General features: G+C 40.1%; 1 protein-coding gene across 1 annotated transcript in view; it reads left to right on the top strand.

Moving 5' to 3' along the window:
* Nucleotides 1–19310, top strand: part of AFF3 (ALF transcription elongation factor 3) — a 280917-nt gene that overhangs the window by 133508 nt on the left and 128099 nt on the right. The window contains exons 5-6 of the mRNA XM_064445545.1: nucleotides 10606–10692; nucleotides 16240–16276. Of these exons, the coding sequence (XP_064301615.1) occupies nucleotides 10606–10692; nucleotides 16240–16276 (124 nt within the window). The remainder of the gene's footprint in view (nucleotides 1–10605; nucleotides 10693–16239; nucleotides 16277–19310) is intronic.

The following is a 19310-nucleotide window of genomic DNA, read 5'->3' as shown; positions in this document are numbered from 1 at the left end:
TCTCCTCTGCCATCCAACTGCTCTTCCAGGCTGAGACACAATCCAAATGTGACTTTTTAGAAGGAAAAGATGATAGCTGACTAACCTTTTCACTACCCACAACTTTAAAAGTGGAAAACCTGATACTGGGCTGTCTGTATATTTAAGGAAAACATTTTAGATTATCACAGACGTCCTTTCTGGAACAGCAATGTCTTCTTAATGTGAAGGTATTAAAAGGTCATAAGGAGTATATAAGTTTCCAAGAAATACAGGGAGGGTAGGGAAGAGGGTCTTATGAGTGCTTGACTCTCACCCTGATATGCAGGCAGCAAAGATACAGAACCGTGGTAACACTCTCAGGTTTGGAGATAGGGTCATAACATAAGAGATGGCCTAAGAAAACGTATCAGGGCAGCGTAGCTGAAATAAGAGCACTGACAGGAAGTCATCTTTGGATTTTCCCTCAACTTGTATGTGTGACTGTAGCAACTAGAGAGGCACAGCACTGATCAAAATCTCCGTGCTGGGTGCCATACAAACATGTAGAAATAAAACTTTGCTCCAAGAGGCACAAAGCTTGACTCAGTGCCCCCTGTTGGAGGCACTTTAGGACTGCATACATCAGCCTGGACTCCATCTCTAGACAATACAGAAAGTCACTTCCAGAGGCTGCTCCAGATCTTAGGTCTGCTGATGTGCCCTGTGCTGGAGACTCTCTTTCTGCTGACTATAGCAAGAGTGTCAGGCAAATGTCTTCACCGTGTTGACCCCTCAGTAAAATCCCTGAGATTAATTGTGATGCATCTGGACCTTATACAATCAAAAGCCACAGGGGACAACTCTGGGCAGCAGATTACTGTTACATAAGGAAAGAGCAGACTTTTGTTTCTATCTTTTCTAAAACACAATGGAACATCCCTTTCTCTTAATCACTGCTTTTTTTGGTCAGTACCTAGCATTCACATGTGAAAACAAATGGTTCACATGTTTTCTTGACTTAAAAAGCCGGTATTGAGAGCTATGAATGCTAATGATTTTGGTGGACTGAAAAAGAAGCTCCAAAATAAAGAACAAGAATCCCACTTAGATATGTTTTAGGTATGAGTTTGGTGTATTTTATCCCCCATCATGACTAGTGTTCTGACCTCTGTAACAAGCCAGATAACTACAGCCACTCTTCTCTGTTTTGACCCCATTATCTTGTATTTGGCTGAAGCATATCATTCAGAAAAACATCCTTTCTTGATCATAAGACTTCTAGAGATGAAGACAGGCATTTCCATAGCAGTGCATCCCAGCAGTGAACTGCCAGCTCATGAGAAGTTGTTCTTTTTTTCCTAACTTCAGTTTGCCTTTTTGTCCTTCTGTCCATTGGCTCATGATACAAGAAGTCAGTGGTTTTCATCTTTTCCTATTATTGTGAACTGACAACTTTTTCCACTGAGACCTATTTGGAAATTTTGTACACATGGACTCCTATTAACCATGAAAAAACATAATTTTTTAAGTCATGTCGTGTGAATCCTGTTGAAGGTGTTGAGTAGAGGTTCTACTTTTTGCCTTGGGACACTTGACAGTTGGCTACAAATAAGTTTTCTAAAAGTCATATTAGAGTTTTTTATCCCCTGTGAAGATGCTTATGCAAATCAAGCAGAGTAGCTCTTAGTCTAACAGGGCTGATCTCTGTAAATACCTGTCATCTTTTTTTGTTCCTTTTTTCACCTTCTCAAAATTTCCAATATTTCTGAAGAAATGTGGTCAATTAAACGGGCTGTTCCAGCATTGGCCTCGCTGGTTTTACTGTGCTAGTTACTTCTCCATTTTCAAATGCACAATGATAGAGCGAGTTCTTCGGGCAAGAGCATGAGATGTTGGGAGATTATTTTCAGTTGTTTGTCCTCTGGTGATCTCAACTCCTTTCTGGGTCCAGTGTCCTAGTCTACCAGCTATATATGATCTTCTTCATTTGTGGGCATGAGTTTGTCTGTGTTCAACTCTGTACAACTCTCTACTCCTAGCTGAACTGGTCTCTGTCAGCTTCAGCCATCACATTGTGCCACTGTACTACTTGTAGAATACAAACCATCAAGATTTAACATCTCTCTGTCAATTCAGATCTAAGAGGCACACGATGCAACCTTGAGAACAGATGGTTGAATTCACATACACTGAAGCATGCAGTGCTACACTGATTTCTTAATCTCATTCAGAATAAATGACTTGTATATGAACAGATTCCCCAAGTTGTCAGAGCATCATAAACAAAATTGTTCGCTAATTGCAGTCAGCCACATCCATGCAAGGTTGTCCAGGAAGGATTTACAGGCTGCTTTGCCTTGCAGAACCTCTCTGTGCTACAGCAGGGAAAAGGGAAGGAGAGTCCCTGCCTTGATGCTCAGCTCCACAGTCTGAGGTCCCAGCCTTGTGTAATTTTCACCTGTAAATTGAGCACATTTAGTGTAATATCGTTAAGAAACCACAAATGCAAAACCTCTCGGAGCTATGCTTTATAGAGCCACATTTGACAACAGTTTAACTTCTAATACTTTAATTCTGACTTTTTTATTTCTATGGACTTTTCTTACCTTCTCTATCATCTTTTCACACTGACCAAGAAGTTTGTTGTAGTAGCACAGAACAGAAGCTTTCTTTCTTCTTGTTATGGTTGGCAGCCTTTGCAGGTACATTAGCCAAAAGGCGTTCTGGTAGGACCTTAAACCTTAACCCAGAGCACAAGGTATTTACTTCATGTAATGTCTGCCCATAACTTGTCCACAGAGCACACAGGCACTACTGTGTTACCCAAAAGTTCGTGAAGCTTGAAATACTCAATCAACTGGCTGAACAAGCTGAGCTAAAATTATCACTTCACAGCCACTGGTGAATCTCCACTGTAGATGCACAAAAGAGGTCTTTGTACAAGCCCTTGGGTTCCCAGGAACTAAGGAAGGCTTTATGGTACTCCCAGTCCTCCTAAACTGGCTTCAGGGGTATGAAAGACTGGAACTAAAACCAAATTAGGCCAAACTGATGACCTGCCATTTCACCTTCTGTCCAGGGGGTGAACCAGGACCACTAACGTACCAGTCAGAAAGCTTCCAGCCTCCCACAAAATAAAAAGCTTGAAAAAAAATTCTAGTTTGAAAAAAAGTAGATTTTTTTCCCCCACAAATCTTGCTTCAATTAACTCCTTACATTTAGCAGTGTATTTTTGTCTGGAATAAAAGGATGTTTACACTAGAGCATTACATGCATTTGTGGCAAAGATATTTCAGTATTGCTAAATATTTACTGTGATGGTATTTTTGTCTTCTCCAAACTGCAGATGTTTTCCTTAGTAAATGTGTCTGATTTTTAGCTTTGGGCATTTTTTTGTCTGCTCTTTTGTCCATATTAATACAATCGTTCATCAAAAACAGGGTAAGACCCTGACCAGTGTCCTGGTCTTCACTTTCAATAGTCTTTGTTTTAAATTCTTGAAATGTTTCCAGAGCAATCCTGAGGCCACTACCATTGCTTTGTTAGCAGACTGCAGAATTAGCATGCTTGTTACAATCTCTGAAAATGTCGACTATGTGCACTTTTTCATTATTATCTGAAATCATGCAGAGATCTGGACCTTGAAGTATCCTAGGTCTTTTCCTTTCCTCCTTCTCCTCCCCCTGCTCCCTAGAGGCAGCTATTCATCTTCATTAGCCACTTCTGTTAGCTTGCTGCCAACTGAGACTAGAAAACTAGCTGCGTCAGTCTTGCATGGCAATTCAGGAATTAGAATCCACAGTCCTTGGGTGCAGGAGGTTAATGCACTAATAAAGATTGTACCTTGATTAACCACATCATCTCAGCTTGCTGAGGCAAGGCTGGTTATCAGACAGTTTGTCATATCATGTGGTCCAATGCATTCATCTAAAAACATTGCTTCTTAGCTAAGAACAGATATTCATCATTGCGACTAAAGGAGAAATTTTGTCTTTTTGTTTTTTTCATTTCGGTGAAGAATATTTAAAAGTTTTTAAGGAAACCCTCTAAATTCTGTTGTCTGTAAAGGGACATGTTCATCCTTTCCTGATAGTTAGAGATAAATCTTTTTGCCTTATCTCTGATATGAGAAAGCATGGCATGCGTTACACCCTAATTAACACTTGCTCTTAAAATCAAACCACATTTCTCTTGGGTTCTTCTTCTGGACTTATAGGCTCATTTAGTTCCCCCAAAATGAATAACAATTTTCAAGACTCTTTGTTAAAGAATTATAATCATACAATGAAGGACCTAAATAAATCAGTTTGATAAGTAAGCAGCTGCAGCCTCCTTTTATATTTATCTGTCCCAGATTGCTGAACCTTGACTAAATGTTGCAGGTTATTTGCAGGATGGTTCCACTAAAGCAGAGATAACATATTCCAAACAGAAACTTATTGCACTGGCATTTGTGATTTGCTGTAGAGTGAATTGATCCACAGATCACGTTGCAAATGTTCATGATTTGGAATGGTTTAGTTCTGTAGATACCAAACATCTGGAGATTTAATGCTGAACACATTCTTTAATGCTGCAGTCTGCAAAATCTCTGACCTTCTCCCTTTCCAAGGGCCTAATTTCACTTTTTTTCTTTCCTTCTCCCCAGCCCACAGGCGTGCACATGCACACAGAGTCCTGTTTCTATCAAGCAATTTCAGCTGATGCCCATCCGTGCAGGTCTGAAGAGCCAAACACAGCACAAATGACACAGTCACAAGCTACACGATTACCTTTATTTCTTTGCTTAGAACAAAAAAATTCCTTGACAAGCACTATCCCCCAGATTGTCATATATCTTTGGATATATTGGTTATACCAATGAAGCCTATTGAAAGGAATTCATGTTACAGAAAGCAACAGGGTATTTGAAGGGTCTTGGGACCGGAGCCAAAGGGGAAATGTGGTAGAATGTGTTTTGCAGCAGATTGCTATAAAAAAAGTGACTCCTTGAAATCATTTTAGCAGGAGTAGGGGAGACAGAAGAACTGCTAACTGAGGTTCAGTGCTGAACTGGCACCCAGCTCAGCATAAATGGTGTCCTTATGGCTACTTCAGCTCCATGACAGGGAGCTCATAGTAATCCCCTTATTTTCTCCTTCAGTTAGTGGGTGGGTGAAACCATGTTTATCACTTATCTCAAGTGTAGAAAGCATTTGGCATCATATATGACATGAAATATTAACTATAAATTAAAATCTGCCCAAATAAGTGGATGGAAAGGAAGTAAAACACAAAACAGCAGAAGCTGGAAAACGGCAAGATATCTTGTTGGGTGGTGGTGGTTCTGAATAACATGTTATCAAAAGGATAATGACAAAATAAAAGATGCTCAAATGGAAAGCGGGAAATTACCAAGTGCTCAAAGGAAACTACAGGGCTTGTGAGGAAGAAGAAAGAGAGTGAAGTAGAGGTAGTTTGGATAAGTGACATCGTAAAGAAACAAGAGGAAACAGCTTCATCTTTCTATTTTACAGGTGTATATTTGAGGTTTGGGTTACAAAAGTTGCAGCAATAACAGACACTAGAGGAATCAATTTTTAAAAAAGGAAGTTTGCTTTTCACATCATGGGAACCTTATCATAGTGAAATGCTGTCAGCTTTGACATAGTCTCCAAAAGTTTCAGTGTCAGACTCTTTGCTTTGGATGTTTGACACTAAAATCATAACCATGCTGTCAGCTAGTGGCAGTGTAGCTTCACTGAACTGAAAGGGATCTTTGCCAACTGACAGCAGTTGAAGAGAGAGTCTCCTCTGTTTAAAAAAAAAATCTATTTTATGAAGGCAGGAGAGTAACTGGATTAGAAGTTCTCAGACTGTGCCCCGTGATCACTTGCTAAAGGATCTTGGAAAGCTCTATGTTAGCTTTGTGTGGCCTTGACTTCCAGCTGAATAAATATATCTAATGCTTCCCTAAAATCTGCATTTTAGTGTAGGTAACTACAAAGAGAGAGCCTTTGCATTCCCTGTGAGCTAACCAGCAGAGTATTTGCAAAGGAAAACTGTGTCTTACCAATCTTGTGTAATTCCTGTAATGTGTCAGTAGAACAGTGGATTAAGTTGAGCCAGCTAAAATAATTTTCAAAGGTGTTTGACCAGGTCCTTTATGAGACACTGCAAACATTTCTTAAATCATAGTCTGTGGAGAGACAAAATATTATGGATCAAAAATTGGCTAGGTGAGCACAAGCAAAGAGGAGGATTAAACAGTCAATTCTCTTAATGGCCTGATGATAAGTTCTCATTTTAACAGCGAATGAACAGCAAGATAATACAAGCAGCTAGACTTTAAATCTATATGCTACTGGTTTTCCTACTTTTTATTAATTACAATTTTTCTGAATCAGTTCAGCCATTCCTGGTATCGTGTGCAACACAGCAAGATTGATGGCACTAGATAAATAGCATTGCCTTAAGTCTAGAGTGAATACTATTATTTACCTCTGCATGGTACTTTTCCTGAAAAATTACCTACAAGCTAGGGTTAAAAGCCCCAAACAAAACACTGCCAAGCAGTCATTAATCCACAAGAAATGTCTCGTTACTTAATTGTTGCTGCGGAAACTGAATTTGGAGCAAGGATACACGATACTATAGATTTCTTTATTTGAAGGTTTACCCTTCAGTAAGAAGAAAAGCAAAGTTGGCACATTGACTAAGATTAACTAGGCTTGGACCTTTATAGCTTGTAAAACTAGACATTTATGTATAACTGCTGAAAACTGATTTACTACAGGTGGAGACAAGTAGAGTTGTAGAGTTGTAGAGTTACAATATGTGTGTGAATGAGACATACCATCACGACCACCGCAAGGACATCCGTGTGAAACAACATCACTACAACCCTCACAAGGAAAAACGTGTGTTAAAATAAGAGGGGGCTCAGAGCCACCGCTCTATTTTCTGCATCTGGCTGCAGCAGGAGGGCAGTTGTCGTCATCAAAAACAAGTTGTCATGCAATTGGGCACACATGCTTATGCACATGTATTTTGAAGCAGTCTAGTCAGGGCTTCCTTCTTTGATCCAGAAATCTTCGTGGTTTCCCCACTTCTGGAGCCCAAATGGCTACTCAGTGCTTCCTTTAATTAACATTTTTCAGGACTTTAAGGTTAACTTAATCAAGTTTGGAGAAAGATCTAAATTGGTTTTAAATTAGACCATTTTCTTGTAGTGACTGGAACATTTTTTGGTGCCAGGCATTTCAGACTTACTTTTCATTTGATTTATGATTAAAAAAAAAAACTGCTTTTTTTTCTCTTTGTAATTTCAAAAATCTTCTGTGTCAACCTATGTTCTAACACCAATTTGAAGGTGCCAAGGACCTTAAGTACATTTAAATTTTCATCGGTCCATTTGAAACATTGTTTTCAGTGCAGTGGGTGCCTTACGCCAATACTGCCAATCCCAAACTCCAAAGACAGGCAAGTTAGCTGAGCAGAAAAGAGAAGCTGTGCATGAAAGTTTATTTTAACAATAAAAGATGTGTCCCTTCTGTTTAGTTAGTTAGATAGTTGCTGTTTGGGCTTACAGTTTCAAACATTTCACACCATGCACTAAAAAAAGATCTTGATATAATCATATGTCACCACTAGTGCTTTTAATCTGTCTCAGATATCTTCGGATAGAGTCTAAAATCATGAGATTTGCACGCACACCATATTCTGGATTTGTTTCTGCTTGACCTTGCAAAGTGTTGACACTTGCTGGACACCAAATCCTCTCTCCTGATTTTTGAGATTCTGTTCTTGCCAGCCAGAAGGAGGCTGTGCACATAGTTTAATGTTTCTCTTTTCAAATAATATTCTACTGCATCTAAATCTTACTACCCCTCAGTGGTGACAATCTATATTTTTTTGTGTTAGTTTTCTGGGTTTTTTTTTCTAATGTGATTTCATTTTATAGTTTGAGTAGTTTGTATAGTCTGAATTCCAAAGGGTAGCGATAAATACACCATATGATCACAACTCAAAATATTATTCTAGTAAATTCACATTCAGATATTAATGATAATGGCAATTATTAACCTTGGCAAATATCAGTGGTCTTACTAAATCTTTGTGTCAGAAAGGGTTACATCAAATTTAAATTATGTAGAAAGCTTTATTATATATCACAACTTGAGGTAAAAAAGGAGAAGAGAAGCAAGCTGAAAAAAAAAGAACAACCATTAAGGCCATTTTTCATTGAAGTGTGGATGAGAAAGAAGAAATGAAAGATTTTGACATGTCAAAAAAAAGGTCACCCTTATTTTTAATCAGCCCTCTGGTCCTTTCCCTGGATGAAGGCATCATTGTCAGACTCGGGCAGGCAAGGTGGGAGGCAAGGGCTCTGCTGCTGTAACAGATTGGTTTCTGCGTGGCATATAGCAGACTTCTTAGAAGATGTTTCCCTGAAGGTGACAGTGCAGGTCAGCCACCGTAAAACCTGAAGGAACTGCTTCTTGGGCAAATGGAAATCATAAGTACTGAATAGCATATTTCACAAGTAGGATACTTCAGGTCAAAGCCACCAGACGTTCCTAGTCTGGCTGCCCCAGTTCTTCAATTGACAGAGATAACTTAAAGCATTGCCCTTCAGACGAAAGGGACACATAGTTCATTCCTATATGTACTTTTGGGCTCAGCACCTCAACTTGTAGGAAAAAAACACTTTATTTGGAAATGGGGTTTTACTGGTGGAAACACCTTTAGTCTATATGCACAATATCCCATTTTCTAGAAAGTAGGCAAATGGTCCTGGAAGAGAAAAGCAGAGAAAGCAGGTGAGAAAGTGATACTTTTCTAGATCACAGCCTTAACATTGAATGTCCACATTGCAAATCTCTTTTTCATCAGTTTATTGCCCTAAACCTTTACTGTTGGAATATTGCTCAATATGTAATTCCTTAATTTTTTTAAAACAACAGCATGTGTGCCAGGTACTTGTAGTAAAGAGCAGTCTGGTTGCCCGTAGTTTTTTTGCCTGAGTTTAAAGAAGTTACTGTATATTAAAAATTACTATATACTGCTACTGCTGGCACTTATCAGATAAGGAAGTCATAAGATGAACAATCTGCCTTGAAGAACTGAAAAGCAAAACAATTCTGATACTGAAACTGCAAACCAGATGATGCTCTGATTAGAGGTATGCACACAGATTACAGAAGTATAATAAATCATGTAACTTTTAACCTCAAGTAAAATAAAAGAATGCAGTTTTTATTAGGAAATAAACTGTTTATCAAGAATGCTTTAAAGGTGACATTTATTACTAATAAACTATGTTGAAAGGGCTGATCCTTTCATTGGCAGAACAGCCGGAGACTTTCCTCTATGTAAAAAATGTCCCAGCCCAGTCCGTGCCAGGTCAGGAAGCACTTCCATCAGCACTAACAAAGGATGGGCAAGGGACTCACCCACACCTTTTTTCAAACGAGAACATTTTCTTTCCTCTTTAAAAAGGAATGAGTCATGAAAATATAACTCCAGTATTATTTTGGGACTTATTGTGGATCTCTGCACGACTCCCTGGAATATCACTGAGAAACAATTCCACAGTCAGCTAATGGTATCAAAACCCAGCAAAGCATCTGCCAGGCAAACTTTTGATAGTGTCAGTGAGCCCCCTGCTTAGGCAGGATGTTAGTTGTTCTTCAGCTCTTGAAACTTACGGGACAACTGTTCAGGGTTGTCACACTCTGCACTACTTCTCATATTAATTCGCTTGAGTTACTGTGTACCAAATATTATGGCTGTTGGTGCTGAACATGTCAAAAAACATGTCCATCCTTTAACAGCCTGCACTAGAGAGGACTACAAAGCCTCTCTCTTAACAAACTCCTTGTCTGAAGTGTTTAATTTATACCTCCCCCAAAGCAGCTTTGCGTTAGAGACCAACTCATTCAGGCTTGAATGATAACAGTAATGAATGTGTGTCTACCTGCTACCCAAAGCTGTGTCAAGGATGAGTGCATACAAGTCAGATCAAGATACATATGTCTCTTAGCTATTAAAAAATCTCCTTCAAAACAACAGAGGGAGGAGACAAAGGTGGAGTGTAGCACACCTTGTTTAGGGCTTCCTACATGTCCATGTCCTGCAAGGCACAAACACATTGTAGTTAAGAACTTGTTCAACTCCTTTACAATGATAAAGGCAATTTTAGGAATTATCTGTTGAGCAAGTGTTAAGCATTTATCATTCTGACCTTGTCTATGAAATCTATTTTGTGATTAATCCATAGCGTGTACCCCATTACTTGGTCATGAACTGAAATTTCTATTCCCATACTACAAAAAAAAGTTCTTCTGTAAGTCTCACCAGCCAGAATACATTGCATGATTAAAATGTGGTTGCAGATTGTCAGAAAAATCAAACTTCTTGCACTTAAGATGCATTAACTATTTAGGAAAATGAAATGGTGCTTAAGAACTGCTCTCAAGAGTCTGTGATAAAAATCAATGTAGCTCATGTATTGTCTATATTATACGTACACTGGGCATTTCCTAGAAGCTGCAGTAACCTAAATATTCCACTACCCAGGCATCCTTGCTACTGATATACTATCATTGTCTCCTATTCCATCGACTTGATAAACACAGTTTGCTGTACAATATTGTTTTTCAGGAGATGACCCATTCATGGCCTCCACCACTGTCAGCTATTCACACACCAGGAAAGGCAGAACAAAGCAAGTTTCCCTTCCCAAACAAGGTAAGACACAAAACATCATGTAGAACCATGCCTCCTGCACCTCAGAATATGCCCTACATGAGACCTGACTAAGAATGTGTGGTGTCTGGGCTGAAGTTGATGCCGTGCTGATGACCTCCTCCGTGTGTGTGCCAGTATCCCCTGACTTTTCCCTGATACAGCCCCTGCAGGGCTACACAGTCCTGTTTGCATATCTCCTGGCAGCAGCACTGATGCTGGTGTGTGGGTCACAAGCTCCTCACTGCAAGGCAAAACCACAGGTGTTCCTGGTGGAGTGTCCAAATGTGGTGCCTTCTGCAGGCACCTGCTGAGGCTCCTGACACCTCAGGGCACATACAGCTGCTGCGTGTCAAGAAGCTCCTGCTCGCATCCATTGCTCCTGCTTCATTTGGCTTTGCTGGCTGAGAATTTTGTTGAAACCATTGAGGTCTGAGTTGGGCTTTACTAATACACTGGCCTTTGTGGTTGGGGGCTGAGGAGTGGGCACATATCTGCTGCCACCAGCCTGGCTTCACGGGCAGCTTTGCTAGAGAGGCAGGCAGCCCAGTGCCGTGATGCCCAGAGGGGCCACAGAAATATCTTCCAGGGAAGTTTTTGGTCCCCCAAGGGACCAAGACCACTGGTCCTGCTGGTAGTCCCTTGAAAGCAGCTCCAATATTGTATGCATATCCCCAGGAGGATGCAGTGTGGCAAAGTAAAACTCATTGGCATGAGCTTGGGGAAACCACATTATATATATTTGGAGAGTCAGGAGGGAATGAAATCAGCTATCCTATGCAAAAGCCAATAAAAGTTTCACATTGTATCACCATATACTGTTTATACACCACAAGCATATTTCATGAAGTGTTCAAGCTTGAAAGATGGTATTGATGCTGTTTATAGCCTTTCTCCTGTTAAAGCAAGCTACTTGGTAACTTTTAAGTCCATTCTGCAAAATTTAGTGCAGGGAATAATTATAACCACAAAGCCAAGAAACCTTCAAGATTTGCCTGCAGTAGAACAGCTTTTCTGTGGATGAGAGTGTCATGATTTTGAAGTACCAGGGGTGTAAACCAAAATATCTCTGGCATGTTATGAAAGAAAAAGAAGGAAATAACTCACTGTCTATTTGCTCATTGAAGGCAGACAGCTGATTGAAGATGGTAGGCGGGCTAGAGGCTTGTTACGTTAGAGTAAGTCGAGTAGGAGATAGATGGATCAGCAGCATACAAGCAGGTGAAGTCCCCAGATGTGGATGACAAAAATGAAGTAGTGCTTGCAGCTCTGCAGTTTCTGCCATAATTATCACCATGTGATGTGCTTGCCTGGCACACGTGCGGACGTGCATGGGCAACGTATGCACCTATCAGCGTATCTGTGTGGCCATCATGAATTCACTTCCTTACAACTAAATATATTCTGATAAGTATAGAATAGGAGAACCACAGACCGTAGGGCAAAGATATGTGAATAATGATTGATATTGACTTTCTCATCTTCTCTCTGCCTGTTCATCCATCTCTCTGGGAAATATTCTAATAGTTTGAACTGCAGAGCTGTTTCAGAGATCTACCATTCATTTTTAAAGAGCCTTTTCTAGGTGGTTTCCTTTTCTCCTACCAAAGTAGAATTTCCATTTTATTTAAGCTCAGGGTGGTCAAGATTTCATCTAATGATATATGAGCATACTTTTGTACATATAATGTCACAACTGTATTGTGGCCTAGGTGGTCTGCATGGCTAGAAATCAGAGTGCTTTGTGTGAGAAGGGGAAGAAGTACCTAACAAAACGCACCAGAGTCCTGGGAAAATCCTGCATTACTGGCCATAGATCATGTTAATTTTAGACACCATCTCTATTTTAAAATATTTTAAAATACTTAAAGGCTACTTCTGTGGCTTACTCTGAATCTGTACAGTTGCAGACTTTAGAAGGCATCTGCTCTTCGTGCTCCAAAATGCAAAGAATGCTTTGCAAGTTTTCCAAACATGCTTTTGAAACATTCATAAGCTAGCCATTGCTTTTCACAAAGTGTGGTATAAAATCTTTGTTGGATCTCATAGGGCATGTCTCCATAAGTCTTAGGAAGCTTTCCCACAGGTAAGCTACGTAGCTGTCCCAACGTGTTAAAACCTAAGGACTACACCAAACTGTTGTGGATCACACGTTATTCAGACAAATGGGCCTGACAGTTAAGTGGTGCCCATGGCCAGCAAAGAGGCTAAAAGGCTAAATTCAGGGCATTGAGTTTGTCTCTGAGTCCTAACCAACACATGGTACCGTGAATTCATTTTCAATCTTTATGGCAGCGTTGAGAGATTAGTTCCGTTCATTTGCAATGACTCTTCCAGCCAGAGAAGCAAGTAGGCTGCAATTCTTTTTAACAGAAGGCAGTTCCCAAGTGTAAAGATACTCATCATTTTGGGACTGAGAAAAAGAGGAGCTTGTAGGACTCCTGCCCTGTTGCAAGGATGCAAATCATCCTTACTTTCCTGTCTATAAAAGTGAGTGTCAGCATCATTAGTTCCCATACATGCCACACTGCTTTTAACCTGCAACTCAAGTAATTAGTGATCTGACAGCTTGAAACTTGAAATTTATTAATTAGGCTATTAAAGTTGCAAAGGCCACAGCAACTATAGCTAGACTGGCTTTGAAATCAGTCTGGTAATAAAATCTAAATTGCTGAGGTTTATATATCACAAATATAATAGAATTGTATATTTGAAACTGCACATGTGGGTGTGACCATCCATGCAACTAGATGCTCGCTGGATGGGGGGGGATGTATGTGCATATGCTGTACCTGTATATGAAATCAGACCTTGTTAACATGGGAGGTCTGCATTAATGCACAAGAATGGAGGGAAAGTACAGGTCTTGTTTGGCACGTGCAGCAGTGCCCAGTAGGTTTCCCAGCACAGCAATGCTGGGAGAGCATATTTAGGGAACTGTCCTTTATGTAATAGAGGGCACAAAGTTACATTTCATCCTTAACTTTGAATTTTCTTTCTCTGTGGAATTAATTTGTACTCTTGAGTTTACTAGGAAGGGGCAATGACAGTCTCTTTATTTCTTGTTTTTCAAAGCTTAAGGATAATTGAATCAGTGTGCTTTCCTTTCTCCTGTCTCTGTCACACTCTGTATGAATTATTTGATTGTAATTTTATTAAAAACATCTTAATAAATAAACTTTAAATTAATAATTAAATTTGGTAAATAAGAGCTCACTTGATGCTTGTGTGAATGAGCTTTCATGTTCAGGCATTAATTCTCTACTCTTGTGCAGTAACAAAATGCTCTTGATTCTGCTGCCTGCTTTGCTCTCTTTCTTCATTTTTACTGTGATTTCATGTCTTGAAAGTTTGATCAGGGTTTTGATTTCTAGTTATGTGTATGTGATATTATGGGATCAGACATCATTTTGTTATTTGAGAATTAATTTATCCACTCCAGGAGAACTGGTGTCTTGTCACAAAGCTGTTGGGTGATTATTCTCAGCAGTAGCTAAGTTATCGTAGTGATGTTATTCTTTACGTGCTCAAATCATTTACTTATTCTTTTCTTGTTGATTTTAACAAGTTGGAGCAAATGCACTAGAAAATAATCTCCAGAAGTGAGGACTTCATCTTTGGTTTTTAAGTTACATAAAGTTGTACTTTTTTCCTGCCTCAGTCTGAGCGTTCTCTATTTTGCAATGAGATTTTTGCATTATCCTTTATTGTCAAGAATAATTCATTGAGAATGAAGACATTTATTTTAAAGAATCAGTTAAATGGGAAAGTGAAAATGTTCTAGCTCATTTGTTTTGCCGATGCCAAATTTGAGACTATGCAGAGCCGATGGCAGAGGTAAGATACTGTGCTAGGCAGTTAAGGGGGAGGGTGCATTCTTCCTGAGGTTGGTGAAAATGTAAAAGAGTGAGCAAGAACCTTGTTTAGCAGTTTCAAACACTTTTACAAACCTGAGGGTATTTCCATCAATATGATTGTATTCCTTCAAACTTCTCTAGGTACATAAATTCAAATTCACTATTCTGGAAACTGAACATGCTCTAATAGCCTGCTTTTATTGGCAGCCTGGTTGGCTACTAGAATAGCATTTAAACTCAAGTGTACATGTCACTACATCACCACTGCAAGCTGATCCTGACTTCTTAAGATTATATTCAGTCACCAGAAAAAACAGGCTTTAATGTCCCTTCATCAGAAGCATTCACAAAAAGCTGAGGCAATTTGTCAAAAGTACACAATTTGAAATTATTGAGAAATTATTGTCTGCATGTGAAACACAGTACTGATCTTTTCATGCTGCAGTTGAAGACAGAAACTCTTAGGGCTTGCCCAAAAATTTGATGTCTCACATTTCAGGTGCGTAGAATGCAGTGAATTGCAGATATGTATTATAGCATAAAAAGTACAGATCAAAGCCATGCAGTCTGGAGAGCCTTGACTCCAGAGCAAATGGTGAAGATCGAGGGGATTTGACTAGCTGAGCCCTTGAGACCCCAGTGCCTGCGGTCCAGCCAACCTCCATTTAGAGATGCCAAGAAACTCTTCGGGCCCCAAACCCCTGAGGCATGCTTCTGAGTGACTCAGCAGCAAAATCAGCTCAGCTCAGCTGAGTCGGAGCACGCTTGAGCTCTCTGGGGACTTGCAGTTCCTTTCTTGATGAGCTGTGCATTTGGCTCATTGCTCTCCCTCTGTGGACCAGGGATCTGGTCCAGTGCCTGATTCCTCACTGAAAATGGCCACATGTGTTGCTGTGGGTGCCTGACCTCTCTGAGCAGTCTTTACTGCAGTTGCAACTGCAGCATGTATATGAGGTGGTATTCCTGTGCATGTCTGGGTTATTCAGAAGCAGAGTTACATACAGGATACCTTCCCTGCTGTCATCCATAGCAAAGTGTTCTTTTTTTCCCTTAATTTAAATATCTTTTTGTTGTAGTTTATATTTGTATTGCCCTTCTATTTTTAGGCTTCTTTTATATTTTGATGAATGCAAAGAAATTCTGTGAGCAGAATATGTGAACATTTGCACAAGAGGAAAAAATGGTCTGATCTATTGCACCGTATTCATAGATATTGCAGTTCAGATACAAGGTTGACCTTGTAATCTTGCGGACCCAGAACTAAAGTCTGTATTTCCATTCTCCGGTGCTGTCAATATCAACATGTGAAAAGGAAAGACCAGCTGTGCTACTACCTCAGGAATCCAATGGTCCATGAAACAATACTGGCCTTCCCTCTGTCTTCTCATCTAAATTGTAGAAGATAATAGACGAGTTTTGGCTGATCAATAAATGAACAGTGAGCAGGAGAGTCGTAATAGCTATACAAGGAATTGCACCATTAAAGGGTTGTTGTGAAATAAGTTTACAAGCCTTAGAATTAATGGATTTTCAAAGAAATATTGGATTTATTCTTGTAATTGAAAATTACTTTGGAACTGAATGAACAATTAACAATGCTGTTTGTATTGTTAAGGTAATGTTCAAGCAAGTACTGCAGCTAAAAATTGCTGTAAAAATAACACATTGTACCTTTTTTCTATTATTACTGTAGGAGCCACAACAGGGATCTACAGGACACAGCAATACAAGTAAGTACCAACTCATTTTCTGGTTGCATTGGGTGAAGGGGATGACAATTACTATGAAAAATAAGTGACTGATAGAGCGAGGAACCAGTAGCAGACTGGGACAGTGTAGAGCCTCAGCAGGCAGTACTCGGCTGTGGCCAAATGTGGAGAACTGTATTGAAGAGTGACCATCAAAATGCCAGTTCTTCTGGTGGACTGGGAAGAACAAAAAAAATTTATTGCCTTATGGCCATTTCATTATGTAGATGAGAAAGACCGAAAGGGCAAAAGAGTGGCTTTTTTAGAAAGCCAGAAAAGAGCTGACTGAGTTTCATGGCCAGATCCAGACTGCCAGAAAATTCTGCAGGAAGACTTGTTATTATTTATCTTCCATAGGCCATAGTATCTTATGTGGCTATTGCACAGTAATAAGCTATGTATCTCCTGCCAAACTCACACCAGATAATGTCTCAAAGACCATATGGCCGTGGGTCTTTCTGGCTAGCAGTGTGGGCAGGGGAGTGATGTGTGCTTGTGTGGCTGCTGGTTGGGGCTTTTTGGTGGACTCCAATTTACAAATCATGGTGTAGATCAGCAGCACTTTAATTACATTTGGTTATGGTAAAAAGCTTAGCAGCTGTATTGAAAGGAAAGATTGAATTGTTCTGCGAAACAAAATATTAATCCTCTCCCCTGACACCTCTGACTGTTGTTGATGTTGTCTTGCATATTAAAAATACATGATCCTGTCCTGCTCTCAACATAAAATCATCTCAACCAAAAGAACTATTTTGCTAGCTTCCTGACCTGTCAGCCAGCACAAAGCCCTGTTTGCAAATTGCCAGGCTGTGACTGAAGATGAAAAATGCCCTGAGCTGGTACGTAGGGCTTTGAAAGTGGCTGGTCACCACTGCGTGAGAGAGAAGACATCCAGAGAGACAAGGCTTGGAGATGTAGGCTGTTAAAACAGTGTGGCTCTTTGCTGGGAAAAGGTCAACATGCAGAAGACAACGTTGTGAAGAAGCACGCAGTGGTGTCACTTAATTGCTGGCATCAGTTTGATATTGCTGCGAGTACCAGCACTAAGGAAAAAATAAAAGGCAAAGGGGATGAGGTTCTGTCAGAAAATAATGAATACAGTAATGAGAGAAGGAAGCACGAAAGGGCCATAATAGAGAGGGCTATGGAAACACATGCAGTGTCACAAGCATGACAAACGCACCAGCTGAGGTGAGGGCTTCGTGATGACATCAGGGGGCATAGTGTTTGGCCAGCTTTGGTCATAGTTTCATTTTGAGTATTTCCTTCTTTCAACACTTGAATAAACTAGGTTGTTCTGCAAATCTAATGAAATCTGCTTTCCTGTGGATTAGGAAATCGGTCCTACCTCCTCACAACTTCCCTCTGCTCCTTATTCCAGTGGTCTCCGACCCTGTTTTACTTCCAGTTCCCCCATCTGCCCTCCCACACCACAGTACCTCCAGCTTCTTCTTATCTCCTCATTCATCCTTCTCAGCAAAATCAGCGTATATTTGCATCTGGGCTGGAGCTGCACTTGGTACTACCTGGCTGATGGCAACCAAACCAAAGAACAGCTGAACCCATGCAGAATCATTTTCTTCATTGGTGGCAAAAGTTAGGGTCGCTGTCAGACAGCCAGACACTTCTTCTGATGTTGCAGAGGGAATTTTACTACCTCTGAGACCTGTATCTGTGAGAATTCCTGGCAAGGTGCTAGAATGAGACATTGAAAAAGACACAGTTAGAATGAGACATAGACCTTACCAGTCCTGTACATCAAACTCAAAGGAAATTTGGGAAAAAAAGGTGAGGAAATGCTAGCAAATTACTCTATATGAGAAAGACATCTCTTGGTCTATGTACTGTGTTATCCAGATGCACATCTTGAGAGTCCCCAATTAGCTGTTATTTGCCATTCCACCATGTCTTCTTTGGAGTGGCTCTTAAGCCTGTCATTTGCAATGATTTTACTCCAGCTGTAAACATTGTCTTTCTCTTGGACTACTTTTGCATTTCTCTCATCCTTCCTCCACAAGGAAATCAAAACAATTAAAAACCTGTAATGGCTAAAGTTATACTTCTCTGTCACAAGGAATATTATTTATCCCTGTTACCCAGAAAGGGAAACTTGCCCTGGTTAGTTTGAGTGATTCACCCAAATTCCAACTCAGGTGAGAGGAATCCTGCTCTGGCCACCTACTATTCAACAGGCAAGTCCTGCCAAAGTTAATTTGAAATTTGTTTTGAGACAGGAGAAATCTAGATACATCTCATCTGGTTGTACCTAAAAAGATTAGGAAGGGAATTGTGTGAGCTGAGGTAGAAACTAGCAAAGAACTCCCAGCTCTGTGGCTAAGGATCTGAGGACTAATGGTTTCCACTGTGTGTTTCTGGAGGCATGTGCATACATACACACACCACACAGAGACACATATCCACACACATTTCAGAAGACGTACAGGCACCTGAAATAAAGTGAGTTAACAACAGTCCTGTAAAAGAGTTAAGGTGGGTAGCGTACTCCCTGTCAATTCCTGAAAGACTAAGAAAAAGAAAGGACAACACACATTTGCCCGTAAGAAGAAGCCAGAGCTACAGAGGATTTAGCAGTTCAGCAAACGCCAGCCTCCCACAATGGTAGCTGCATGCATTTGGCAGGTTACATGGAGAATGGAAAACAAATCTTAGTCTGGCCAAGAGTGAGTGTGAAAAAACCAAGTTGTTCTGACAGATAATTCCCTTTTACATACGCTTATCCAAAGATCTTATCTGTACTGTATCTGTGACATTCAACTACGCTTAGTCTATAGATATTTTTTAAATTTCTATGATTCAGTCAAGTGCGAGCAAACTTGGTAAGAACTGATAAAGCATTAATGGCCAGATTTTCTAGTCTGATAGGCCATACTGATGCATTTCTACCATCTGTACAAGCTTCATCCTCCCCTTCCACACAGAAGTATGTTAAGTGATGATTAGCATAAAAGCAGCTGCAAATGCTTACTGTAGGGTAATTCATTAATATCCAGTTTGG

The sequence above is a fragment of the Phalacrocorax carbo genome, chromosome 1 (genome assembly GCF_963921805.1).
Source record: "Phalacrocorax carbo chromosome 1, bPhaCar2.1, whole genome shotgun sequence".
In the NCBI taxonomy this organism is placed as follows: Eukaryota; Metazoa; Chordata; class Aves; order Suliformes; family Phalacrocoracidae; genus Phalacrocorax; species Phalacrocorax carbo.
Note: the sequence above shows the minus strand (reverse complement) of the source record. Positions and strands in the feature narration are given on the sequence as shown.